Below are 27,760 nucleotides of genomic sequence, written 5' to 3' on the forward strand. Positions count from 1 at the left end.
TGCCCACTGAGTCTGCTTCTGGGTTCTGTAAGAAAAAGCGAGAAAAATCAAAACGAGATAAAGCATCAGCTGCAACATTGCTGACCCCGTCCAAAAACAGGGCATGAAAATGAAACCCCTGTTCCAGAGCTATCCAGGTCAATCTACGCATGAAAGACATGATGAGTAACAATCTAGATCTGCCCTTGTTAATGATCTCTGCGGTCGCCATGTTGTCAGTGTGGAAAACCACCGTGTGACCCGACCACCTATGCCCCCAGACTATAGCAGCTGCTACGATAGGATAGATCTCGAACAATGCCGACGTCTGAGAAAACCCCGGCAACTGTAGCACGTGTGTGGGCCATGAGCCGGCGAACCAATGTGAGCCCAATAAGGCCGCGAAACCTACCGAGGCAGCCGCGTCTGAAAATACGTGTGGAGAATCAGAAGTGGCCCTCGGAATAAACATGTAAATGCCGTTCCACCCGCTGAGAAATCTGTCCCACATGAACGGATCTGCTCGGGCGTTCGCATTAAGATGCACTGATGCGTCCAAATCACTGGTCTGTTGTAATAAGACTAGCAATCTTGAAATGAATGATCTACCCTGAGGAATGATCCTCATGGCAAAGTTTAACATGCCCAACAGAGACTGCAATTCTCTCTTGGTGCAAACCTGAGACATGAGCAAGGAACGGACACCTGATTTGATTCTGTCGAGTTTGTCTTGTGGCAGACTGGCTGACATGGCGCGTGAATCCAGAGAGATCCCCAAGAACGTGACAACCTGTGCAGGCCCTTCTGTTTTGTGTTTGGCCACTGGAATGTTTAACTCCTTGAAGACCTGCAAGAGAACCTGCAAGTCAACAGGCGCCTGTGAGGGTTCTTCGATCAACAGAAAATCATCCAGGTAGTGAATGACATTCTGGCAACCCTGTTCCAACAAAATCCATTCCAGTGCCTGCGCTAACCTGTCAAACAGACTGGGGCTGCTCTAGGAACCAAACGTCAACTTGGTGGCGAAATAGTACGCATCTCTCCATTTGATGCCATGCCACTGCCAGAGAGATGGGCTAATGGGCAGTAGTTTGAACGCATCAGAGACATCTGCTTTGGACAGCCAAGCCCCCATGCCTGTCTGAAGAATGACCTGGATAGCCTGGTCTACGGAAGTATACTTCAAGGAAAATTCCTCGGACGGAATCAACGAGTTGAGACTTGGAACGTGGGAAGAATGTGGAGCAGACAAATCATAAATCAAACGAAATTTATTGGAATATTTTCCCTGCACCACCCCCACCGGGCTCACCCTCCAAGTGCAGAAAGGAGGGGACTGGAAAGGACCAATGATGAAACCCTTGTCCAGCTCAACTGCCAAGAGTGAATCCACCAGACCAGCATGTTTAGAAGCCGACTGCAAGTTGGGGCATTCATGAGTCTGCTGGGGCAAGGTGATGAGCCCAGTGTGAAACCCCCGTGAAAACCCTTCCACCAGGAATGTACGGAACGGCTGAACCGGATGAAGCCGCAGCAGCTGGTCTAGTGCCTCCACATTCACCCGGCTCAGTCACGCCGGCTTCAATGTGAAGACCGTGACCGGATGTGCCCTAAAACATGTGGCACAGACATGCAGGAGCCTGCACTGGCTGAAGTTGCAGATGGCGTAGACCACTGCAAACAACACAACAAACACCACAAAACAACAACAACAAAACAAAAAAAAAAAAACGAAGAAAAAGAGAAGAGAAAAAAAAAACAAAAAACAACCTGTTAACCCTACGACCTGCTGACCGTAAGCTGACAGACAAGATGACGGAATCTAAGCCCCTCCCCTTCCCCCCCCCCAGCAGCGTGAAACGATTGAACGAAAAGCCTTTGAGGCTGACAGGGAGTATGATAGTCGTTTCCACTGACGTATGAAGCGAGCCCGAGTTTGTGTGAATCTGTGACGTGGCAGATTAATTAAAAACGAATACTGCGGGCTAACGAACCTACAGACGTGGTAGGTGATGTATGTAAGTATAGGATTTGTGGAAAACAGACCGTATGACGTATGACACTAGTCTACGAGATGAAACGGGGTGTGTATGTCGTGCGAGCGTGTAGCTATATTGGCGGATGTACCTATGCTAGAGGTGTATGGATGAAGCTTGGTGGATAAAGGTTCCCTTTTTTTTTTTTTTTTTCTTTATTTGAACAACCCACTTTTATTTTTTTTATTTATTTTTTATTTTTTTACTTTATTTAACAATCCACTTGTACCCTTTTTTTTTTTTTTTTTCTTTATTTGAACAACCCACTCTTTTTTTTTTTTTAACTTTATTTAACAATCCACTTGTACCCTTTTTATTTATTTTTTTTGTCAAACTGCCTGATGTGCGAACTATGTGTCTAAGGTATGTATGTAGTGTATGTGATGAGTGTCAAACATGTGCACAAGCAGCAACCTTGTAAGTAATCAACTCAGTAATGGCACCAGGACCCAGCTGCCAGAGTTTAACCTGCTGAGCCCAGATGACTCGCAGCCCCTGTATGAACTTAGATACAGGTTATGCTGAGAGTGCTGAACAGGCAATGAGCTCCAACTATGTGACAATGCTGCCCCCTGGTGCCAAAACTTGAATTGCATGTGCCTGAACGCAGTGAGGAGAAGCGATCCTCCGGCACTCTTCCCCCTCTCTACACACCCTCCTACCCTCCTCCACGTTGCCACGCTCCCCAAACAAACCAGTTATCTTGGAAAACGATCTGAACAGCTTGCAGACTGAAGTGAAAGGTACACCCGGCTTCTCTGAGATCCGACTCGTGCAGGACGCTTGCTGATGCCGTCACACCCGGAAGTAGCAGACGTCCGAATGCCGACGTGCTGCCTGGGAGAGCCGGACTGCTTAAGGCCTGCGGCCAGCCTTAACACTTGTTTCCATGGTTACGATCACCCTGCCATCCATCAGTGGTGGTCGTGCTTGCACACTGTAGGAAAAAGTGCTTGCTTCTCTAGTGGCCAGGACCATGGGAGAGCGCATAAACATGCAATATGGACAATTACAATACATTAGTAAGTGCCTTGTATTAGAGTACATCTGTCAGCAGATTTGTACCTATGACACTGGCTGACCTGTTACAGGTGCGCTTGGCAGTTGAAGGCATCTGTGTTGGCCCTATTTTCATACGTACCCGCATTACTCCTAGAGACTCAGCTCTCTCTGCAACTTCTGCGTACTCTGCACTTTGACAGGGTCAGGCAGTGAAACGTCATGACGTCTGGCCCTGTCAATCATAGTGCAGAGGGCACAGCAGTTGCAAAGAGAGCAGGGTTTCTAAGAGTAACGGTAACACCCCTGTTGCTCCTAGAGGCTCATTTGCATATATTAACCCCTTTAGGGACCCATGACGTACCGGTACGGCATGGTTCCTGAGTCCTTACCGGTACGTCATCTATACGTCACCGGCGGCGGTACGTCACTGGCGGCGGTGATCGGAACATGGTGCCTGCTCAAATCATTGAGCAGGCACCACGGCTAAATGCGCGGGGGGTCCCGTGATCCCCCTGTGTCGGCGATCGCCGCAAACCACAGGTCAATTTAGACCTGCGGTTTGCAGCTTTTACCTGGTGTGGTGGTGGTGGTCGGCGGTGCCATCGGGTCCCCATGGGGTTGTGGGGGCGACCCGATGGCATGGAAGGCAGCGCAATGCCTAAGGAAGACATCACGCTGCCTTCTGGTGAAGAGCCTGTGAGATCCAGCCCCCTGGATCTCACAGGCCGGAAGCTGTATGAGTAATACTCACTGTATTACTCATAAAGCCAATGCATTCCAATACAGAAGTATTGGAATGCATTGTAAAGGATTAGACCCCCAAAAGTTCAAGTCCTAAAGTAAGACAAAAAAAAGTGAAAAAAAAAGTAGAAAAAATAAAGTTTTCCCCAAAAAAATTGAAAGTTTCAAGTAAAAATAAACAAAAACGTCATTTTCCTTAAATAAAGTTAAAAAAAATTAGTAAAAAATAGAAGCATACATATTAGGTATCGCCGCGTCTGTATCGACCGGCTCTATAAACATATCACATGAGCTAACCCATCAGATGAACACCGTAAAAAATAAAAGATAAAAACTGTGCTAAATAAAGCATTTTTTTGTCACCTTACATCACAAAAAGTACAACAGCAAGTGATCAAAAAGGCGTTTGCCCACCAAAATAGTACCAATCTAACCGTCACCTCATCCCGCAAAAAATGAGACCCTACCTGAGACAATCGCCCAAAAAATAAAAAAAATATGGCTCAGAATATGGAGACACTAAAACATCATTTTTTTTGTTTTAAAAAAGCTGTTATTGTGTAAAACTTTCATAAATAAAAAAAAGTATACATATTTGGTATCACCGCGTTCGTATCGACCGGCTATATGAAAATATCACATGATCTAACCCCTCAGATGAACACCGTAAAAAATAAAAAATAAAAACTGTGCTAAATAAACAATTTTTTGTCACCTTACATCACAAAAAGTGTAATAGCAAGCGATCAAAAAGTCATATGCACCCCAAAATAGTGCCAATCAAACCGTCATCTCATCCTGCAAAAAATGAGACCCTACCTAAGATAATCGCCCAAAAACTGAAAAAACTATGGCTCTCAGAATATGGAGACACTAAAACATGATTTTTTTTTTGTTTCAAAAATGATATTATTGTGTAAAACTTACATAAATAAAAAAAAGTATACATATTAGGTATCGCCGCGTCCGTATCGACCGGCTCCATAAAGATATCACATGACCTAACCCCTCAGATGAACACCGTAAAAAATTTAAAATAAAAACTGTGCTAAATAAACCATTTTTTGTCACCTTACTTCACAAAAAATGTAATAGCAAGCGATCAAAAAGTCACACGCACCCCAAAATAGTGCCAATAAAACCGTCATCTCATCCCGCAAAAATCATACCCTACCCAAGGTAATCGCCCAAAAACTGAAAAAATTATGGCTCTCAGACTATGGAAACACTAAAACATGAATTTTTTTGCTTCAAAAATGAAATCATTGTGTAAAACTTACATAAATAAAAAAAAAGTATACATATTAGGTATCACCGCGTCCGTATCGACTGGCTCTATAAAAATATCACATGGCCTAACCCCTCAGATGAACACCGTAAACAATTTAAAATAAAAACTGTGCTAAATAAACCATTTTCTGTCACCTTACATCACAAAAAGTGTAATAGCAAGGTAATCGCCCAAAAACTGAAAAAATTATGGCTCTCAGACTATGGAAACACTAAAACATGATTTTTTTTGCTTCAAAAAATAAATCATTGTGTAAAACTTACATAAATAAAAAAAAGTATACATATTAGGTATCGCCGCATCCGTGACAACCTGGTCTATAAAAATATCACATGATCTAACCTGTCAGATGAATGTTGTAAATAACAAAAAATAAAAACTGTGCCAAAACAGGTATTTCTTGTTATCTTGCCTCACAAAAAGTGTAATATAGAGCAACCAAAAATCATATGTACCCTAAACTAGTACCAACAATACTGCCACCCTATCCCGTAGTTTCTAAAATGTTTGGCTGTTAACCCTTGCTTTGTTACTGGGAAAAATGGATTAAAATGGAAAATTTGCCAAAAAATTGAAATTCTGAAATTTCATCTCCATTTGCCAATAACTCTTGTGGAACACCTAAAGGGTTAACGACATTTGTAAAATCAATTTTGAATACCTTGAGGGGTGTAGTTTCTTAGATGGGGTCACTTTTATGGAGTTTCTACTCTAGGGTTGCATCAGGGGGGCTTCAAATGGGACATGGTGTCAAGAAAAACAGTCCAGCAAAATCTGCCTTCCAAAAACCGTATGGCATTCCTTTCCTTCTGTAAACTACAGAATCAGGGCCATAAATATTGAGTTTTGTTTGGCTGTTAACCCTTGCTTTGTAACTGGAAAAAAATTATTAAAATGGAAAATCTGCCAAAAAAGTGAAATTTTGAAATTGTATCTCTATTTTCCATTAATTCTTGTGGAACACCTAAAGGGTTAACAAAGTTTGTAAAATAAGTTTTGTATACCTTCAGGGGTGTAGTTTATAGAATGGGGTCATTTTTGGGTGGTTTCTATTATGTAATCCTCGCAAAGTGACTTCAGACCTGAACTGGTCCCTAAACATTTTTGAAAATTTCTGAAAAATTTCAAGATTTGCTTCTAAACTTCTAAGCCTTGTAACATCCCCAAAAAATTAAATATCATTCCCAAAATGATCCAAACATGAAGTAGACATATGGGGAATGTAAAGTAATAACTATTTTTGGAGGTATTACTATCTATTATAGAAGTAGAGAAATTGAAACTTGGAAATTTGCTATTTTTTACAAATTTTTGTTAAATTTTGTATTTTTTTATAAATAAAAATGAATTATTTTGACTTCATTTTACCAGTGTCATGAAGTACAATATGTGACGAAAAAACAATCTCAGAATGGCCTGGATAAGTCAAAGCGTTTTAAAGTTATCAGCACTTAAAGTGACACATGTCAGATTTGCAAAAAATGGCCAAGTCCGTAAGGTGAAATAGGGCCGAGTCCTTAAGGGGTTAAAACATCATTTTTCTCAGCAATGCGGACACATATAAACATGGGACCAACACAGATTCCTTCAGCTGCCAATGGCACATGTTACAGCCAGTGTCATAGGTACTAATCTGCTGACAGACGCCCTTTAAAGTGTAACTGTCATTTTTTTTTTTTTTTTTGCTAATGTGTAAGCTCAGGGATAGGAAAAAAAATTCTAATAAACTTTATTTACGGAAATCTTTATAGTAGAAAATCTGTGCAGAAATGTCCGTTAGCAGTGATCTTTTCAGAGAGCATTGCTAAGGGACATCCGTCTTCCTAACAGCACAGTGCTGCTCCGGCTAGTTATATGGGCGACAGTAGTGGTGAGAGTGCACTAATAACTGTAAATTAAATATACTGTATATTTACACATTTATGGGGTCATTTAACAAACTGGTGTAAAGTAGAATTGGCTTAGTTGCCCATAGCAACCAATCAGATTCCATCTTTCATATTCCAAAGGTGGAATCTGATTGGTTGCTATGGGCAACTAAACTAGTTCTACTTTACACCAGTTTGATAAATGACCCCATTAGTTCTTGCTCACTCGTCAGCGTGGTGAGCGTTGTCAGTGAGCTGTCCTGTGTGCTTCTGGAGCACTGTGTAATTAACCAGCCGCCGGGTGCGATGCCTGAGTGAGTTGTAAGCACTGACTATTGGCAATGCAGGGAGGCAGGGAGAAGCTATTTTATTTAATATAGGGACAGTGATATACTATAACTCTCCCTATATACAGTAAAATAGCTTCCCCCTGCCTCCCTGCATTGCCAATAGTCAGCGCTTACAATTCACTCAGTCCTGAATAACTGCTGTAAATGTTTAGGCTCTGTTCACACTTGTGTTGTGGCTTCTGTTCATAACAGAAACCACAATGCCGTGCCGAATGTGTTAAATGACTAAGGCTACATGCACACGAACGTTAGGGCTCCGTGCCCGTGCTGCAGACCACAAATTGCGGTCCGCAATGCAAGGGCATAGACCGCCGTGGGGCAGCCGCATGCGGATTGCGGACCCATTCACTTGAATGGGGTCCGTGATCCGCATCCGACGGTCCGCACCACAAAAAAGTAGTGCATGCACTATTTTTTGGGGTGCGGAGGCACGGCCAGAAACACCACGGAAGCACTCCGTAGTGCTTCCGTGGGGTTCCGATCCGTGCCTCCGTTCCGCATCTCCGTGATTGTGGACCCATTCAAGTGAAAGGGGTCCGCGATCCGTGATGCGGAATGCACACGGCCGGTGCCCGTGTATTGCGGACATGCTGTATGCTGGCCGCAATACGGCCACGGGGGGCACACGGTCGTGTGCATGTAGCCTAAGGGCTTGTTCACACGACTGTTGGTGTCCCGTGCTGTGAACCGCAAATTGCGGTCCGCAATGCACGGGCACTTTTCGTGGGGCAGGCACATGGGGATCGCAAGACCCGTTCACTTGAATGGGTCCGCGATCCCTCCGTTCCGCAAAAAGATAGAGCCTGTTTGTAGTGCTTCCGTAGTGCTTCCGCAGTGTTCGGTTCCGTGCTTCTGTTCCGCATCTCCGGATTCCGTGATGCGGAATGACAATGGAATGGTGCCCGTGTATTGCGGATCCGCAAATGCAGTCCGCAATATGGGAACGGGACACCAACGGTCGTGTGAAAAAGCTCTAATCACAATAGCACTTAAAATACCCCATTGTTTGAAAAGCATCAGGTTTTCTTCAAGGTTTCCCTTACGGAATGGAGACTCCAATAGAAATGTTATTAATGTATTCAAGGGCACCTGACACCACTCCTGACATGTCTGTTTTACGAAATAATTTTATTCCCCATTCCCCTCAGTTATTGCTAATAGAATTGTATTAATTAATTTGCATGCGAGTGACTGGACACTCTCCGAGTGTACAAGGACACCCCCCCCCCGCACTGGTTAAATCCCTTGCAGATTCATTAATAAACTTCTAGTAGCAATAACAGAGGAACAGAACGACATAGAGTTATAAGAAAATGTGCTCCAGAATCTTTATTATATGGGGATTAAAATTATTTAGCAAAGCAAAGGTGAGGAGGGTTGACAGGTTCTCTTTAAGGATATTAATAATGTAACCTTATTTGTATCGGGATCTCACTATGGAAATATAAAACAAAAGAAATGAAATATGAATATGAAAGGGAGAATTTACATTTCTTTTTTCTAAATATTTTCTTAGTTGCAGATTTTGGCTTCTGAACTTAAGACAGGCTTCACAGAGGCTATGCAGGAATTGTCCCGAATTCAACATGGTGAATATGCCTTGGAGGAAAAGGTCAAGAGCTGTCGCTGCACCATGGAAGAGAAGGTTTCAGAATTGAAAAATTCCCTCAACAACTTGAAGGTAACCATACTGGGCAGGATCTAATGATGGTGTATGAGGAGTGGTGAGAACTTTTAATATTGTACATATCTCCAGCATGGGGAACTTACATGTCCACAGAGAAGAAGCACCTGCTTTTAATTATGATGGGGTTCCCAGGCATCAGACTCCCATTGATCTAGCAGATATCACCTATCCCATGTTATTACTGTGATAACCCATTAACTGATTTTTTTTCCTGATTTTTTTTGTAAGATTGATATTAGAATCAATTGTGAGTGGAGGCCCCCTTAAAATAGAGTAGACAGCTCAACAATAGTGAACTAGCCTTCCCACCATTTGATTTCATTAAAAGGGTCAATTAAAATACGCGGATTACAAGGTGCCCCACTGCTGAGAGCCCAGCCATCAGCTGTAAGCTGAAGTTAAACCTGGCAAGAAGCGTTCAGTTCACCTTCATTGTTCCACAGGGAAAATGAAGAATAAAGTATTGCCTGGCGGCCATTGAAATCATTAGACAGTCCATGTAGTACGTGAACATCCTGGCCAATTGATGAAGGCCTTAAACGAGAAACCACCAACCTGTAAGCTGAAGGGAAACCTGGCAAGAAGTGTTCAGTTCACCTGCAATGTTTCCACAGGGAAAATGAAGAATAAAGTATTGCCTGGCGTCCATTGTAATCATTAGACCAGGGGTAGGCAACCTTCGACACTCCAGCTATTGTGAAACTACAACTCCCAGCATGCATACTTACTCTGCTCTTCTCCGAAGTCCCATAGATAAAATGGAGCATGCTGGGAATTGTAGTTTCACAACAGCTGGAGTGCCGAAGGTTGCTGATCCCTGCATTAGACAGTCCATGTAGTACATGAACATCCTGGCCAATTGATGAAGGCCTTATGAGAAACCACCAACCTCTATTCAAAAGGTTATCCCACAAGGCACATTTATCATCTATCCACAGAATGTCTGATGGCTGCGGACCCCACCAGCCTCAAGAATGGGGGTCTTGAGCCACTGTGGTCATGCAAAGAGGAGATGTTTAAATGGTGCAGTGGGCACATGTATGCCCAGCCCCTCCACTCAGTTTCTGTGAGGCTAATGGAAACACCTGGGGACAGAAATCAGCTCCTATCCATTGGCCCCATAGACATTAAGTGGACAGCAGGTTGCATGTATGACCATTTAAACTCTGACTCCCTGGAATTGTTCAGTGAAGAGAATCGAGGGGCTCAGGACCTCTTTCTAGTGATCAGTCGGGGTCCCAGTGGTGGAGTCCTCAGCAATAAGAACATGTGGATAAATCCATGGGACAACCCCTTTATCTCAGAAATTCCAGAATTTCCTCAGGATTGTTCAAATAACCTTTTCAATATTTGAAGGACATAGCACAGTTTGTATGACATTATTATCAATCATCATTAACACAATTTACAATGTTATATATTCCATAGGAAGAGGTGAACACCGCAATGGCAATGATTCATGCTATCATTGCTAAGCAGGAGGAGATGCAGCAGAAGATTGAACAGCTGCAACTCGAAAAAAGGAGGGAATCTCGAAAAGTGAAGAATAAGTAAGTGGCTGCTGGCTACATTTTTGTAACAATGCGTAATGTAATTCATGTGCATAGTGTTGAAAGTAAAAATAGGAGAAAATGAAAATTAAACAAAATTTCAACATGATAAGAGTAGCAGATTGGATGTGACAAATCCTGGGAGTATTCTTAAACTAATTAGAAAGATATGCATTGTTCCTCCTATTAAGAATCAGGTCACCCTGCCTCTAATTAGAAGTAGTTCACAGAGCATTTGGTTTCTCCTCTTCCTGGGAAGGTGGGGATTGCTACTGATCTAATTATCTTTCATATTATTTTCCATTAAACTGTTAGAGGGAAAAAAAAAGATTTACTAGAACCACTGAATTTAACACTAACTCCTGTAATGGGTCAGATATGAATCTATAAGTTTTGCATTCCAGGTTTATGACATCCATGACCATCACTTTGGTGGTCGAGCCCGATGATCATTTAATGTGTATGGGAGCCTCTTGACTAAATATTATGGGAGAGAAGGATCAGGTATTTGGATTTCAACATGACCAAGCCAATTTTCTTAAGGGAGCTACACCAGAGGTCTCTTAGAACATATGTATGTCAGACTGAGCCCTGTGTATCAGGGGGTCAAGAGAAGTGGCTGTTCATCGCACAGGTTTAGAACCTAGTTAGAATGTGATCTATTGGTAGTTCTCTGACTGGTCCTAAGTAGATCACAATACCTTAAAGAGGACCTTTCACCACTCCTGACATGCATGCTTTAATAGCTTCATGCATTCCCCATGTAATATTAGTTCTGGAGTCTCTATTCTTATGGCTCTATGTTGTGCTATTCCTTTATCATTTCTATTAGAAGTTATAAATCAATTGCTAGCAGTCTGCAGTAAGGGTACAGAAGGGTGGTAACAAGTTGGGGAGGGGGGGAGGGGTGTACCTGCACAATCTGAAAATGGCAGCACTGACTGGATAGAGTGAGACTGTTCAGGGACACGGGACACATGCCCCCACCCCCCCGACTGGTTAACACCCCTCTGTACCCTTACCGCAGACTGCTAGGAATTCATTCATAACTTCTAGTAGAAATAATAAAGGAATGGCACAACATAGAGCCATAAGAATAGAGGCTCCAGAATTGTTATTACATGGGGAATGCACATAGCTATTACAACAGGCATGTCAGAAGTGGTGAAAGGTCCTCTTTAAGATGGTCAGATACTAGAGATTTCAGTTTTCTGAATTAAGACTTTCACATTTGGTCATGAAGGTTGTCACACTGGATGAAATACAATGGGGGAGATTTATCATCTCCCAGCACCTCTTTTTTTTTGGCTTAAAAAGTTTAAAATCGTTTTTTTGCTTGAGGCAAATTTTGTAGTTAGTGGCGTTTCTGCTCCGTCCTCGCCACTTTCTGAAAAGAGGACATGGCAAGGTCAAGTCCAGCAGGTCCACCACATTTATCTTGATTTGCTCCTGTTTTCAGCTGCAAATGAAAACAGAAATCTACATTAGATCCGAGCTGCTGAAGATTTCATTCTGGCACACGGACAACCGGAGGATGTACCAAATTTGTGATGATGCCTGTGCCTCGTCATAAATTAGTCACATCCTATGCCGGCACAGGTGTTTTACACTGGTCTTTGATAAATCTGTCCCTTGAGATTTTACCTATTGATAGGGTGCAATTCTCTTATGCAACTTGACAAGTATTACCAACGACTACATCTGACAACCGAAAAAAGTTAAACACATTTGAGTGACAGCAATAAGTGGATGAAATCAATAATTATGGGTGACAAAAGTCACCGGTGTATTGCCTGCTATAGTTGGGGTTGTGCCAAGTTTCCAAGTTATTCCCCATCTACAGTATACGGGAAACTAACTGATCAGTGGGGAGACTGAGCCGTCGGACCCCCACTGATCCCGAGAATGGAGGTCCCATTTCCCCCAATCTAATGAAGTAACAGGTTGAGCATATGCCTTCCCGCTCAATTCATTCTCTTTAGGACTGCCGGAAATACCTGAGTGCTGTACTCAGCTGACCCTTGTGGATAGGAGGTAACATCAAAACTTGCCACAACCCCTTTAACTATGGAAGTCACTTGAGCCTATGTATCTAACACTTCCTTCCCTCTTCTGCACCAATAAATTAGTACTTCTGTAATAAGGCATTGATATCCTAAAATATGTTAAAGGCGTTGTCTCATCATGGACAATGGGGGTATATCGCTAGGATATGCCCCCATTGCTTTATATTGAGAGCCCGGCAAGGTGGTGGCTAAAGGACTCCGGTCTGGCCACCACCAAGCCGGCTCCCCATAGAAGTGAATGGGAGCGTACTGCGCATGCCGATGGAAATAGCCGAGCCAGTGCTCAGGTATTTTTGCTGGCCCCATAGAAAATGAATGTAAAGCTGCTGCGCATGCGCAGTGCACCCTTCAATTTTGGGGCTCCGTTCTCAATATAGGTGCGGGTCCCTAATAATTAGATGGTGTAACTTATGCACCAAATTCATCACAGTGGCTCACACTGTATGATAAATATGCTGCATCTTTTGTCTAACTTTACACCACCTATTTTGGAAAAGTTTTGCACCAAAATTTGGGTGCACAGTGTTGTGAGCCACAACCCTTCCAACTAAATAACACCTCTTTCCCACTAAGCCACTCCTCCTTGTGGTGCAAAGCATGTATGCTAGTTTATGATACAAATTGAGAATTCTGGTGCACTTAGCTTAGCAAATCTTCCCCCACAGATAGGGGTAGGTCCTATGGTGGATTATAATAGGGGCGTTTGCAGAGGTGCACCTAACCTTTCTGCTGCCTGAGGCGAAAACTGAAACAGCACCCCCTCTCCACAATGCCAATTTCTTAACCTAACCCCTTCCCTTCAGCTGCGCTCCCTCCTGCCCCACCTGGTGCTGCCTGAGTTGGCCTCATTAGTGGTGCACCCCTGGGCTTTTGAGTCAGTAGTCCCGAGCTAGATGTTTCTGTGGGGCCCATTACCAGAAAGAAGAGCTTGTGATGCTTGTAGGAGAAAGGACCTGTGATGACATCATTGCTATGTCACCAGCAGGGCCGGTGCAACCATATAGGCGAACTAGGCGTTCGCCTAGGGCGCCGGCCTGCTGGGGGCGCCCTGTTGGGCTCCCCCTGACTGGGGCTGCAGCCCTGGGCGAGCGGCTCTTGAGCCGCCCCCAGCGCCGTTACAGGGGGGACCAGGAGGTGGAGGTCCTTCTTAAATATGGCAGAGCAGGCATCTGCTTACCCTGATGGCAGGTGCCTGCTCTGCCAGTAAATTACCGGAGGAGAGGAGGCGGACGGCAAGGGAGGCTGTTCTAGCAGCTCCCCACTCCTCCCTCGCGCGCCCTCTGTGATGCCGGAATATGGCGTCATTCCGGCCCCTGCGTGCTGGAGGACTGAGGAGCTGCACCACACTGGACCCCAGGGAGGTGAGTGTTTAAGTGTTTGACTGAGTGTCTGCCTGTGTATCTATGTCAGTGAGTGAGTGTATGTATGTCTGTCTTTCTGTCAGTAAATGTATGTGTGTCTGTCATTGAGTGTCTGTGTGTGTATGTCAGTGAGTGAGTGTGAATGTCAGTGAGTGTGGATGTCTGTCGGTCAGTAAGTGTCTGTGTGTTTGTCAGTGAGTATGTGTGTGTTTGTCAGTGAGTATGTGTATGTTTGTCAGTGAGTATATGTGTGTGTTTGTCTGCCAGTGAGTGAGTGTCTGTCAGTGAGCTTCTGTGTGTGTGTGTGTGTTTCAGTGGGTAGGTGTATGTCTGTCAGTGAGTGTCTGTCAGTGAGTGTATGTGTGTCTGTCAGTGAGTGTCTGAGTGCGTGTCTGTCTGTCAGTGAGTGTATATGTGTCTGTCAGTGAGTGTATGTGTGTCTGTCAGTGAGTGTATGTGTGTCTGTCAGTGAGTTTCTGTGTACGTCATTCAGTGAGTGTCTGAGTGCGTGTCTGTCTGTCAGTGTGTGTGTGTGTGTCTGTCAGTGAGTGAGTGACATGAGGGGGCGGCAAAATGGATCTTTGCCTAGGGCGGCAAAAATCCTTGCACCGGCCCTGGTCACCAGTAACATAGTATACTGCATATTGTGGGGTACTATATACTGCATACTACGGAATACTATACTGCATACTGTGGGTTACTATATACTGCATACTGTGGGGTGCTATACTGTATACTGTGAGGCGGTACACTATATACTGTGGGGTGTTATACTATATATTACATACTGTGGGCTGTTGTATGCTATATACTGTTAGGAGCTGGGGGTGTTATACTATATACAGTATACTGTGTGGTGTTATTCTATATAATCTATAATGTGGGGTGTTATATTCTATACTGTGGGGTGTTATATACTATATACTGTAAGGGGCTGGTGGTGTTATACTATACACAGTATACTGTGTGGTGTTATACTATATACTCTATACTGTGGGGTGTTATATTGTATACTGTGGGGTGTTGTATACTATATACTGGGCTGGGGGTGTTATACTGTAAGCCGTGTACCGGGGTGGGCTCTCCAGGATACAGTGAAGTCATGAACAAGGAAAGCAACCCCAACACCAGGTTTTGCCCAAAAAGAATTTTACTTAAATGTGGCAATAAACACAACCACAAATGCTGGGAACATACAACACATTTACATACACCCAGCCTGAAGGCTGAGACCTTTGTGCTGCACAGCACAGCGCTCTCCGATGGATGCAGGCGGAAAGTGCAGTAATCTACCTACTGGTGGGCACAACTAAACTGCCACAACCTACCTGTCATTACCCTAAAAAAAACAAGAACCACTGTATGGGTGTGTGGTACGGGCTAGCCTGCGCCGCAGCACAACAGCTTACAATCTTACAAAGCTCTACAGTATTCCCCCTCCCATAACTGGTCCTGTAGCACGTGCCTGAGTATACCTTCTGAGAAAAACGCCAGCCTGGCTTGAGTTTGTGGGAATTTTATCAGCTCTCCAATGTGAAATGTCACTTTAAGTTATGGAGTCCTTGCAATGAACAGTAGTAACACTTGTGGCCTGACACAAACAGAGACCCTAACTAACTAACTACAGGCCTGGTATCAGTCTCTAAGCGCCAACACTGTAAGGAGGTGTGTGCACGATCTTACCAACCCGGGTCTGCTCTGCATCAGCTGGTGACTCTGAACAGAACAAATGTGTATGTAGCTTTGCTCCTCAGCTCTTATCAGCGTTCCTGGAAGCAATCCTCATTCCTCTGGACAGGATCAGGGTCTTGAACACGATCAGCTTCACTTAGCTGCAGCTCTGGTCACTGAGGGGCGCTCTCACACCTGGATGCCGTCGGATTCTCTGCTCAAACAGTTCCTCAGTTTCAGCTTCTTGTAAGATGTCTGCTTACTTTTCTTCCCCAGGCTCTGAAACTCCACCTCTCTTGAATATAAAAATATATACATCTGTTAGCTGTGTTTTGGAAACAGCGACATCTTGTGGCCAAACAGCAGAATGTCAGTTCAGATCATTTAATTTATTCTATACAAACAGTGTTCCGACAATGAGATCTGTTTCCCCATCTCACAATACTATATACAGTACAGTATATTGTGTGTTGTTATACTATATACTCTATACTGTGGGATGTTATATTCTATACTGTGGGGTGTTGTATACCATATACTGTAAGGGGCTGGGGGTGTTATACTATAATCAGTATACTGGGTGGTGTTATTCTATATAATCTATACTGTGTGGTGTTATACTATATACTCTATACTGTGTGGTGTTATATTGTATACTGTGGGGTGTTGTATACTATATACTGGGAGGGGCTTGAGGTGTTATACTATTCACAGTATACTGCGTGGTGTTATACTATATACTCTATACTGTGGGGTGTTATATTCTATACTGTGGGGTGTTGTATACCATATACTGTGAGGGGCTGGGGGTGTTATACTATATACAGTATACTGTGTGGTGTTATACTATATAATCTATACTGGGGGGTATTATATTGTATACTGTGGGGTGTTGTATACTATATACTGTGAAGGAATGGGGGTGTTATACTATATACTCTATACCAGTGATGGCTAACCTCCGGCACTTCAGCTGTGGTGAAACTACGACTCCCAGCATGCTCCATTCATTTCTATGCAGTTTTGAGAACAGCCAAGCAAGTGTGCATATTGGTAGTTGTAGTTTTACCACAGCTGGAGTGCTGGAGGTTTGCCATCACAGCTCTATACTGTGGGGTGCTATATTGTATACTGTGGGGTGTTGTATACTATACATTGTGAGGTGCTGGGGGTGTTATACTATGTACAGTATACTGTGTGGTGTTATACTATATACTCTATACTGTGGGGTGTTATATTGTATACTGTGGGGTGTTGTACACTAAACACTATGATGGGCTAGGGGTGTTATACTATATATGTGGTATAGTTTCTTTAATATTTTAAAATAAATATGGTGTTGAACATGAAAGGGTGGATGGTTGGGGAAAATAGAGGGAGGGGGCCCAAAGTGAATGTAAAACACTATTACATTCACATCACCGTATTTTTCTGTCCACATCCGTTCCGTAATTTTGTGGATCGGATGAGGACCCATTCATTTCAAAGGGGGCACAAAAGATACAGACAGCACACCATGTTCTGTCCGCATCCGCACTTCCTTTATGCAGCCCCGTAATAAAAATAAAACATGTCCTATTTTTGTCCGTTTTTGGATGACTATCATGGAGAAGAACGTTCTGATCCACAAAACGTCGAGTGCATACGGCCGGTATCCTTGTTTTGTAAATCTGCAATTTGCGGACTGATGATGCCCCTCTTTCCCTTTGTTGTCAGGGTCAGACATCTGAATAATCGTGCACCATGTGCAGTGATTTTTGGCCCGACGCATTTACACAAAAAAGGCAGCATTTTAATACTCTAGCCCTATCAGACATTATGCTTAGTTACAGATACAAAATCTGTCTTCCTCTAATGTGGTAACATTTTAGTTGTGTACATTCGAATTTCCCTAAATACAGAGGTTCTATAAAATATTATTATTTGCATAAAACTTGTTGAATGATAGGTACGGTAATTTAATTTACATTATTGATTTTCTGGCACACAGTTTCTGTCTATATTTTTCTGTTGTCCCCAGAAGGATCCAGAAGGAAGAACATACAGGTCAAACCCAATCAGCCCAGAACAGCACCTTCCAAAATTCTAATCACTCTGAATCACTGATGGTCAATTATCACAGCAACCTAGTGCAGCCATCTCCATATGAAAAAGGTACTATGATGGTCAATATATTATAATTTTCAATGGATAGATAACTATAATTATTAATTATTATATATTAATAAAATATTAATATTTAAAGTCTGTGCTATTTCACAACATATACTGGCCTGACTGAGGCCAAAAAGACACTTGGCATAGGTCATCAGTATATCTGATCGGTGGGGGTCCAACACCCAGGACCCCCGCTGATTAGCTGTTTGAGAAGGCATCAGTGTTCACAGTAGCCCCGCAGCCTTTTCTCAGCTTACCAAGCACAGCGCCGTATATTGTACAGCGGATGCGCTTGGGATTGCATCTCAGCCCCGTTCACTTCAATGGGGCTGAGCTACACCTAGGCCAGTGGTGGTGAACCTATGGCACATTTTCCAGAGGTGGCACTCAGAGCCCTCTCTGTGAGCACCTACGCCCTGGAAAAAGTCTAAGGTGTACCAATATGCCTTAGACTTTTTCTGCCATTCATCAGCGCAGGATGTGCTGTGAACAGCACAGGCAGCGCATTGAATGTAGACAGGCTATTATAGCTAAATCATAAAGTACATGGAATATATACTATATCGGACTGTAGTATTCCTGTTAGGGTGGGTTAGCATTATGCCATTCCGTTATAGGTTCAGTTTATAACGGAATATAACGGAATGGCCAGATGGAATGCAAAATGGAAGCCTTTAAGAGGCATTCCGTTTTGCTCCGTCCTAATAGAAGTCTATGGGCAAGCATAACTGATTCATCTGGTTTCCGTTATGCAGGACGGAAAAAAAGTCCTGTCGACAGGACTTTGTTTCTGTCCTGCATAACGGAAACCAGACGGATCCGTTATGCTTGCCCATAGACTTCTATTAGGACAGAGCGAAACAGAATGCCTCTTAAAAGCTTCTTTTTTGCATTCCGTCTGGCAATTCTGTCATATTCTTTTATAAACGGAACCTATAAAGGAATGGCATAACATAGTGTGAACCCACCCTTAACTTGCAGTGTTGGCACTTTTGCGATAAATATGTTACAGTTTGGGCACTCAGTCTGTAAAAGGTTCACCATCACTGACCTAGGCCATGTGCCTTCTCAAACAGCTGATCATGGGGGTCCAGGTGTTGGAAACCCCCTTCCCCCGGTTAGATACTGATGACCTATCCAGAGTATAGGTCATCAGTATAAGGAAAAGCCTTTAAAGGGGTTGTGTGAGAATAAAAACTAACCCCTTTTCTCACCTGCCTCTTCCAGCATAACGCTCTGGTCCTCCCCATCGGTGTTTATGACTACAGAGGTTATGCACTGTACTCACCATGTACCTACTGCAGCCCATCAATGGTCTCAGCAGTAAAGTCCTGTATACTGCTGAGGCCAGTGACTGGCTGCATAGTGACCTGGTGTGTACTGTATGTCACTGCTGCAGCCCGGAAGATGACTCAGGACTGGTCCACCTGAGTACCAGAGGATCTTCCAGTGGGCCCAGTCTCTGAAGCCATAGTGGGGCCCAAAGGTCCAGAAAAAAAACCTAATTTGGAACTGACTTTGAAGGGGTAAAGGGAGGGGCCAGGGGTAGGCAAAGGAAGGGGCTATGGATGAGGCATGGATGCTCAATTCAGATTCTTGGTATGGAGCCCAATGATTTCTATGTACACCCCTGCACTAGGGTCTATTCTTTTGATTCGAAACCTGATATACATGTGCAGAAAGATTTAATTAGTCCTTTATTGTAACACAACAGAATACATTTAATCACTTTTTTTTTTTTTTTGTGAATGCAGCACTTGCGTCCAGGTCAGTAAGTGCTGGTGGTGAAAGCAATGTGACAGTCACCAACACAGGTAAGTAAACTGACACATTGCTAATGTTAAAGAGCATTAAATTAAACCTTAGGCATCCAGTCATTAGACACCAAGTGTATTCTAATACAGTATTTCAATAAAAAGACCCCTGTCACAATAGGAAAAAAAATAAAGGATAGGCCATCACAATTTGATTGGTGGGGTTCCGAAACCTGGCACTGCCACCAATCAGTAGTTTGAGGCAGGGCCAAGAAGAAGTATTTCATTGTCCTAGGTGGAGCAAATTTCCCCACCCCCGAATCAAGTTAAAGCGACCCTACTTTCTAATCAAGAGATTAAAACACATTGAAAAGAAGCAGTCAAGGGCAGATCCAGTGACTTACAGGTGACATCTCTACGGATTTGAATTCTTCACTTCCCTTTTCTTCTCCATTTAGTCCAGACCATCATGACCAGACGTTTTCAGTCGAGGTGTGCAACCCCTCTCTGCCACATAAGACACAGAATTACTGTATGGCACATGGTAGATGGAGGACTGTTACAGATTTTGCAACTCAGACCCCAAATTTATACAGACCCCAGATCAGCCCCAAAATGTATACAGGTCACTGTCATCCTGCTGCTACTCCCAATACTGTGCCCCCTGTGCTCACCCATGCACACAAACACTATACTGTCAGAAATAACAGTGGCATGCAAATAGTCACAATATACACTCACCTAAAGAATTATTAGGAACACCTGTTCTATTTCTCATTAATGCAATTATCTAGTCAACCAATCACATGGCAGTTGCTTCAATGCATTTAGGGGGGTGGTCCTGGTCAAGACAATCTCCTGAACTCCAAACTGAATGTCACAATGGGAAAGAAAGGTGATTTAAGCAATTTTGAGCGTGGCATGGTTGTTGGTGCCAGACGGGCCGGTCTGAGTATTTCACAATCTGCTCAGTTACTGTGATTTTCACGCACAACCATTTCTAGGGTTTACAAAGAATGATGTGAAAAGGGAAAAACATCCAGTATGCGGCAGTCCTGTGGGCAAAAATGCCTTGTGGATGCTAGAGATCAGAGGAGAATGGGCCGACTGATTCAAGCTGATAGAAGAGCAACGTTGACTGAAATAACCACTCGTTACAACCGAGGTATGCAGCAAAGCATTTGTGAAGCCACAACACGCACAAACTTGAGGCGGATGGGCTACAACAGCAGAAGACCCCACCGGGTACCACTCATCTCCACTACAAATAGGAAAAAGAGGCTACAATTTGCACGAGCTCACCAAAATTGGACTGTTGAAGACTGGAAAAATGTTGCCTGGTCTGATGAGTCTCGATTTCTGTTGAGACATTCAAATGGTAGAGTCCGAATTTGGCGTAAACAGAATGAGAACATGTATCCATCCTCTGATGGCTACTTCCAGCAGGATAATGCACCATGTCACACAGCTCAAATCATTTCAAATTGGTTTCTTGAACATGACAATGAGTTCACTGTGCTAAAATTGCCCCCACAGTCACCAGATCTCAACCCAATAGAGCATCTTTGGGATGTGGTGGAACGGGAGCTTCGTGCCCTGGATGTGCATCCCTCAAATCTCCATCAACTGAAAGATGCTATCCTATCAATATGGGCCAACATTTCTAAAGAATGCTATCAGCACCTTGTTGAATCAATGCCACGTAGAATTAAGGCAGTTCTGAAGGCAAAAGGGGGTCCAACACCGTATTAGTATGGTGTTCCTAATAATTCTTTAGGTGAGTGTATAAATAGTGCTCCCAGACTGCCATCATTAGTAATAGTGCCCGCAATAGTGATAATACTCCCCAAGAGTGCCCCCATTAGTCGCAATGCCTACATATTGTGCCCAATAATAAAAATGCCCCTACAGTACTCCCAAAAGTAAGCTTGAGCGAATGGAGCTTCGGATCATAGATGCGAAGTCGATTCATTCAAACACTCCGTTTTAATGCTGTACGGAGACCTGTCGCGCGAGACTTCTGTGAATGAATTCGGTATTCATTTCTACACCTTTAAAAACATTTAAAATTAAGAATTCGGAATCCGAAGTAAATATTTTTAAAGATGTAAAAATTAATACCGAATTCATTCACCAAAGTCTTGCGCAACTTAAGGTGATCTATGATCTGAAGCACGATTCGCTGAACACTACCCAGAAATAATAATATAACCATAGTGCCCACAGTATTTATAAAACCCCTCCTGCAGTGCCCCCTGTAGTTCTAATGCCCCCCCCCCCCACTTCATTTATAACTCCCCTGTAGTGCCAACATATAATGCTCCTCTTCATGGTTCCAGTTAAAGATGAGCGAAACACTCAAGATTTGTTTCGGGTCTGGTCTGGAATTTTTGAAAAAGTTTGATTCGGACCTGAATCGATTTGGGTTGAACCGAAGTTGCTCTAATTGCCCTGAACGTTGGTATATAACACCTTCTAGCCTCCTAGAAATCCAATTTTTTTTTTTAGGGAAACTTTTTAGGAAAAGCTTTTCATTTATTTTTTATGAATGCTTTTCCCCTCCTCCTTCCCCAAGCTCAGGCAGCAATGACCGAAATGGTAAGTGATGTCTGAGTGACACTGACATACATAACTATGGGTAAATGCACATTGAAAGGCGTTAACATACAGCGTGTTTAAAACCACTTGTCAGGCACTTGTCTCATGCTTTTCCATATTCCAAAGCTTCTGAAAATTATCCCTTATCAGGGGCAGATGTGTTAACACACAGTGTTATGGGTTAAAAAAAAAAAGTGGCTTGGGAGGGACAAATTCTGCCTTGACAGGGTTGGAATGCCTGCCCGTACGCCATGCACAAGTGTTGATTGTCAGAAGAAAAAGTGGCTCTTGAACGAACCTAAAAAAATTGGGAGCAGCAGCAGTGCAGTGTGGATGTGGAAAGGGTAGGGTACGGATATTATGGCATGTGGCTTCAATAGTAGCAACAGCAGGAGCAGTATAGCATTGAACATACCAAGCTGTGGGTAGTGCATGGGTAGTAGTAACAATAGTAGTAGTAGTATTAGTAGTAGTGATAGTGGCGGCAGATGCTTAGCATTAATAGTGGCGGCAGTAGGGGATTAAGAGCGAGGAGCAGCAGCAGCCACATGGTACATGTTGGCAGAAAGGCAGCAGCATGAAGGAGGCAGCAGCAGCCTTACGGAAGATGATGGTCGGCAGGTTGCAGCAGTGGCATGATGGTGGTGGTGGCATGATGGAGACAGCAGCAGCAGCCATACAGAATGTAATGGTTGGAAAGTGGCATAAGTGGCATGATGCAGGACGCAGCAGAAGCTGTACAGCACATACAGGTAAATAGACAGCTAGCACTGGCATGATGCCAGTGGCAGCAGCAGCTAAACAGAATGTGATGGTTTGAAAGTGGCATACGTAGCATGATGCAGGCCGCAGCAGCAGCCGTACAGAACATGCAAGTAAACATACAGTCAGCAGTGGCATGATGCTGGTGGCAGCAGCAACCGTACAGAACATGATGGTTGGAAAGTGGCATAAGTGGCATAATGAAAGCCGCAGCAGCAGCCGTACAGGATGTGATGGTTGAAAAGTGGCAAAAGTGGCATGATGCAGGCCACAGCAGCAGCTGTACAGTACATGATGGTAGGCAAACAGACAACAACAGTGGCAAGATGGGACACCGCCACCAAGGTGAGGTCTATTCATTGGAATCAGCCAGAGGAATGTGAAAATGTGGGTATTGATGCAGTTAATCACAAAACTATGCTGCACCTCCATGCCCCCTGTAGTGCCAGTATTTATATAATACTCCCCCCGTAGTGCCAGCATATGATTCTCCTCGATGCCCACCTGTAGTGCCAGTATATATATAATGCCTCTCCTGTAGTGCCACACCTAGTACCAGTATATAATGCCCCCCTCTGTAGTGGCAGTTACATTTAATGCTTCCCTCCTTCCTTGGTGCCCCCAGTAGATAATGGACCCCTCTGTAGGGTTAGGTATATATAATGCCCCCCTCCTTGGTGCCCCAGTAGATAATGCCATCTTTGTAGTGCTACAAGATACATATAATTCTCCTTCCCCTTCCTCAGTTCCCCAGTAGATAATGCCCTCCTCTTTAGTGCCACCAGGTATATATAATGCTCTCCCCTTCCTTGGTGCCACAAGTAGTGCTGATGTTACGTATTTAAAAAAAAAAGCCGGAGCGCCTTAGCTTCTTCAAACAGCTGATTGGCCAGGGTGCTGGGAATCAGATTCCCACCAATCAGATATTGATGATTCCCCAAAACCCCTCACACCTATACTACAAAAATGAAACAACACTAGCTCAAATTATAGTTCCCCCTTTTTATTGGCAGTTGGCACCTTTATTATAATTATTCTTGCTTGTAGTACATACACACAACTTTGTGAGCTAAATACTTAGCATTCAAATATGCATTTTTCATTTCTAAGTTAAGGAATCTAAGGAGAAGTGGAAACCACCGATCACCATATTTTTTTATAATACAGTATATTTTCATAGTTTTATTTTCACTTCATATCATTTGTTTATTTTTTATTTTTTTATTTTTTTAATGTTTTTCTTTTTTACTTTAAAGCAACTCGGGCAACTCATGAAGAGACAGATGAAAGTTTCAAGTCTTCAATGACAATAGAAGGTCAGTCCAGAATGTATATGCCTTCCCTCATCTGGAGACAGCCAAAAGATGGAAGAGAGTGGGAAGAAGAAGAGTCTAAAGAACAAACAGATAGGCCAAGGGAACTAGTACAGAGCCGAGCTGCCCCTGCAGAGAATGTCCTCAGCGAGCCCAGTATTTTTGGTAAAAGAAAAATACTACTTTTTGTTCTTACGTTGTAAACTGTGTAACCTAATGCGTCCAACATTGTGTCTACATTTCAGGATAGCCCACAGCATTTTTAGAAATTATTTTTCTAAGGGTACTTTCACACTTGTGTTAAACTTTTCCGGTATTGAGTTCCGTCCTAGGGGCAGTTTTATCCTAATGCATTCTGAATGAAGAGAAATCCGTTCAGTATGCATCAGGAAGTCTTCAGTTCAGTCACTGTATGGTTTTTGGACGGAGAAAATACTGCAGCATGCTGCAGTATTTTCTCCGTCCAAAATTCCGGAAGACTCCGGCATTATTTTACATTAAAAAGCATTAATGCCGCAAATGCCCCAAGTGTTCCGAAAAAACAGATCCGGTTTTGCGGTCTACGCATGCGCAGACCTTTAAAAATGTGAAAAAGATAAACACTGGATCGGTTTTTCCGGATGACAACCAGTGAGATGGATCCGGTATTGCAATGCATTTGTGAGACGGATCCGCATCCAGATCCGTCTACAAATGCTGTCCGTTTGCATACAGATTGCCGGATCCGGCAGGCAGTTCCGGCGACGAATACTGCTGTAATCCAGCAACGCAAGTTCGAAAGTACCCTAAAAGGAAGATATCAGAAGGCTTACCTACTTCGTAGCTTTCCAATTAAAGGAAATCAGTCTATTTGGTATGCAAATGAGCCAGTAAGGTGCCCAGAGAGGCATCATTCTTGCAGGGAGGAGCCCAAGCACGCCTCCTGCCACAGTGTGTCCACCAGTCCCTCCTTCATCACATTCGAGCCATAACTCTGCCCCTTTTCCCTGGTCTCAGAATGAGGGCGAACTTGGGCGCTAGCAGGAGGCGTGCCTGGGCTCCTTCCTGCAAGAATGACGCCCCTCTGGGCACCTTATTGGCTCATTTGCATACCAAATAAACTGGATTTTCAGAAGATAGAAAACATCTATTGCTGAAACAAAGGCACATCTAGAAATAAGGTACTAAGTGCTATTAGGCCATGGCTTTACTTCAATAGCGATTATCCTGGTGACAGATTTCCTTTAAGCACTAATCTAGACATCTTCAGACTTTTGATCAACATAAATGGAAGTGATGGGGCTGGTTGCTTATAATGTTTTGGGAATTGGACTATTTCAACATAATTAATAAAGAAACAGGTCTAATAAAAAAAGAAAAGATCCTCCAGAAGGTTGACTAGTGACTGAGCACAAATATGATTTGTAGTATAGTTGTCAGTAGTTATGACGTTCAGTAGTGTCTTACAGTCTTTTTGGTTGCTTAAATCTAAAAGATACTAATAGTGTACCTGTTTTCTATGAAATTGGTCCAAGTATGAATGTGTCTGAAATAGGGAAACTGAATTGTAAGGCTGCTTGGGGCTGTAGAGAGATTGTCACTAGCAGTATGTTTTTTGAACAAAAAAAAATAATGCAAACTCCAAGTCCTTGATAAGATTTCAAGACCTAAGTATTGGAGAGCAACATTGCTAACCACTGAGCCAACATGCTGCTCATATGGTAAGGGATAAAGTAGCCATTCTCCTATTTGAGACTTTTCATATTGTCTTTTAAAAAGACTACAGTGGCTACACGGTACATCTGATTTGCATTGTATCCCATAAATCTGCATAACACTTTTGTGTCTCTTCAGAGTTTGGAACATTTCACATTTAGCATATTGGGTATAAATATTTGCTTTTATGAACATTGCCTGCAATTGCCAAACATTGAGGGAACACTGACAATAGAGCATCAGACTCTTTCCTGCAGCAGAATATGAGTGCTCTGAGCTAAACTGTTTGTGACATGCATGGAGTTATGATGTGAACGCAAAAAAGGGAAATAAGAAGAGCGAGACTAACGTTCCTTCTTCAGTCTACAAGAAAAAAGAAAAATCATTATTTCACAACTGAAAATAAAAAAAAGTTGTGTATCATTTAAAACTCCAATTCCAAAAAAGTTGGGACACTGTGTAAAATGTAAATACATGTAAATAAAAACAGAATGCAATGATGTGTAAATCTGATAGACACATATTTTATTCACAATATGTTTACCATTTCATGAAAAAATTTACTAATTTAGAACTTGATGGCAAGCAACAGATCTCTACCATTGTGTAGCATCCCCTCTTCTTTTAACAACAGTCTGTAAACATCTGGGAAGTGAGGAGGCCAATTGTGAGAGTTTTAGGAGATGAATGTTGTCCCATTCTTGTATGATGTAGGATTTTAGCTGCTCAATGGTCATGGGTCTTCTGTGTAAAATGTTTAATTTCATGAATCGCCAAATGCTTTCTTTTCATGAAAGGTCTGTACTGCAGGCAGGCTAATTCAGCACCCAGATGCTTCTTCTGCAAAGCCATGCTGTTGTGATGCATGCAGTATGTGGTTTCGCACTGTCTTGCTGAAATATGCATGGCCTTCCTTGAAAGAGATATTGTCTGAATGGAAGTATATGTTGCTGTAAAACCTCTATATACTGTTCAGCATTGGTAATGTCTTTCCAGATGTGTACTGGCCAGCTGCCCACGCCATAGGCACTAATGCAACCTCATGCCATACGAGAGGCAGGATTTTGAACTGTGCACTGATAACAAGCTGGATGATCTTTCTCCTCTTGAGTCCGCAGACCACAGAGTTTCCAAAAATAATTCAAATTTTGATTCAACTGACCACAAACCAGTTCAACACTTAATTTTGCCTAAATCCATTTTAAATGAGATTTGGCCCAAAGAAGACGGGGGTGTTTCTGGATTGTATTGAAATATGGCTTCTTCTTTGCATGATCCAGCTTTAACTGAGGACCTGTAGATCAAGAGCATCCAGTATTGACCATCGGCCTTCCCACATGGATTTCTCCAGATTCTCTGAATCTTTTGATGATATTATTTACTGTACAATTTTTAGATGCAGTTTTTCACAGATTGGTGAACCTCCGCCCATCCTTTCTTCTGAGAGACTCTACCTCTCTAATATGCTCTTTTTACACCCAGTTATGTGCTAAGTAGAAAATTGATACTCCAGCAGTATTTATTAGTACCACTTCCTTTTCCAGTCTTTTGTTGCCCCTGTCCCAATGTCACATTCCGGAGGCCCAAGGCCGACCTCTGGGACATCTTGCAACAGGAAACAGGAATAAACAGACCAGGGACCAACAGAGTACTTTATTACACATGTAATAAAAGAACATGACAGTACTGAAAATCAGGTTAGGCAATAGTGGTAGCAAGGTGCTACACCCAGCAAGGACGACAGACTGACCCCAAGCCCTACAGCTCACAGATAGATATACCGGTAGCTGCGATAACGAGGAGAACCTGATAAGCCACACCCAGGAACAGAACAGGGAATGTTAACCCCACCAGAACCAGGAGTACAGAACACACAATC

The 27,760-nt window shown here is 43.1% G+C and overlaps 1 protein-coding gene across 1 annotated transcript in view; it reads left to right on the plus strand.

The window, feature by feature from the left end:
• The window catches only part of ARHGEF33 (Rho guanine nucleotide exchange factor 33), a 148,735-nt gene that overhangs the window by 16,626 nt on the left and 104,349 nt on the right, over positions 1-27,760 (plus strand). The window contains exons 3-7 of the mRNA XM_040429584.1: positions 8,784-8,948; positions 10,383-10,504; positions 17,623-17,756; positions 19,514-19,573; positions 24,130-24,351. Coding sequence (XP_040285518.1) covers positions 8,784-8,948; positions 10,383-10,504; positions 17,623-17,756; positions 19,514-19,573; positions 24,130-24,351 — 703 coding nt within the window. The remainder of the gene's footprint in view (positions 1-8,783; positions 8,949-10,382; positions 10,505-17,622; positions 17,757-19,513; positions 19,574-24,129; positions 24,352-27,760) is intronic.

This window comes from Bufo bufo, chromosome 4, assembly GCF_905171765.1.
Source record: "Bufo bufo chromosome 4, aBufBuf1.1, whole genome shotgun sequence".
Classification (NCBI taxonomy): Eukaryota; Metazoa; Chordata; class Amphibia; order Anura; family Bufonidae; genus Bufo; species Bufo bufo.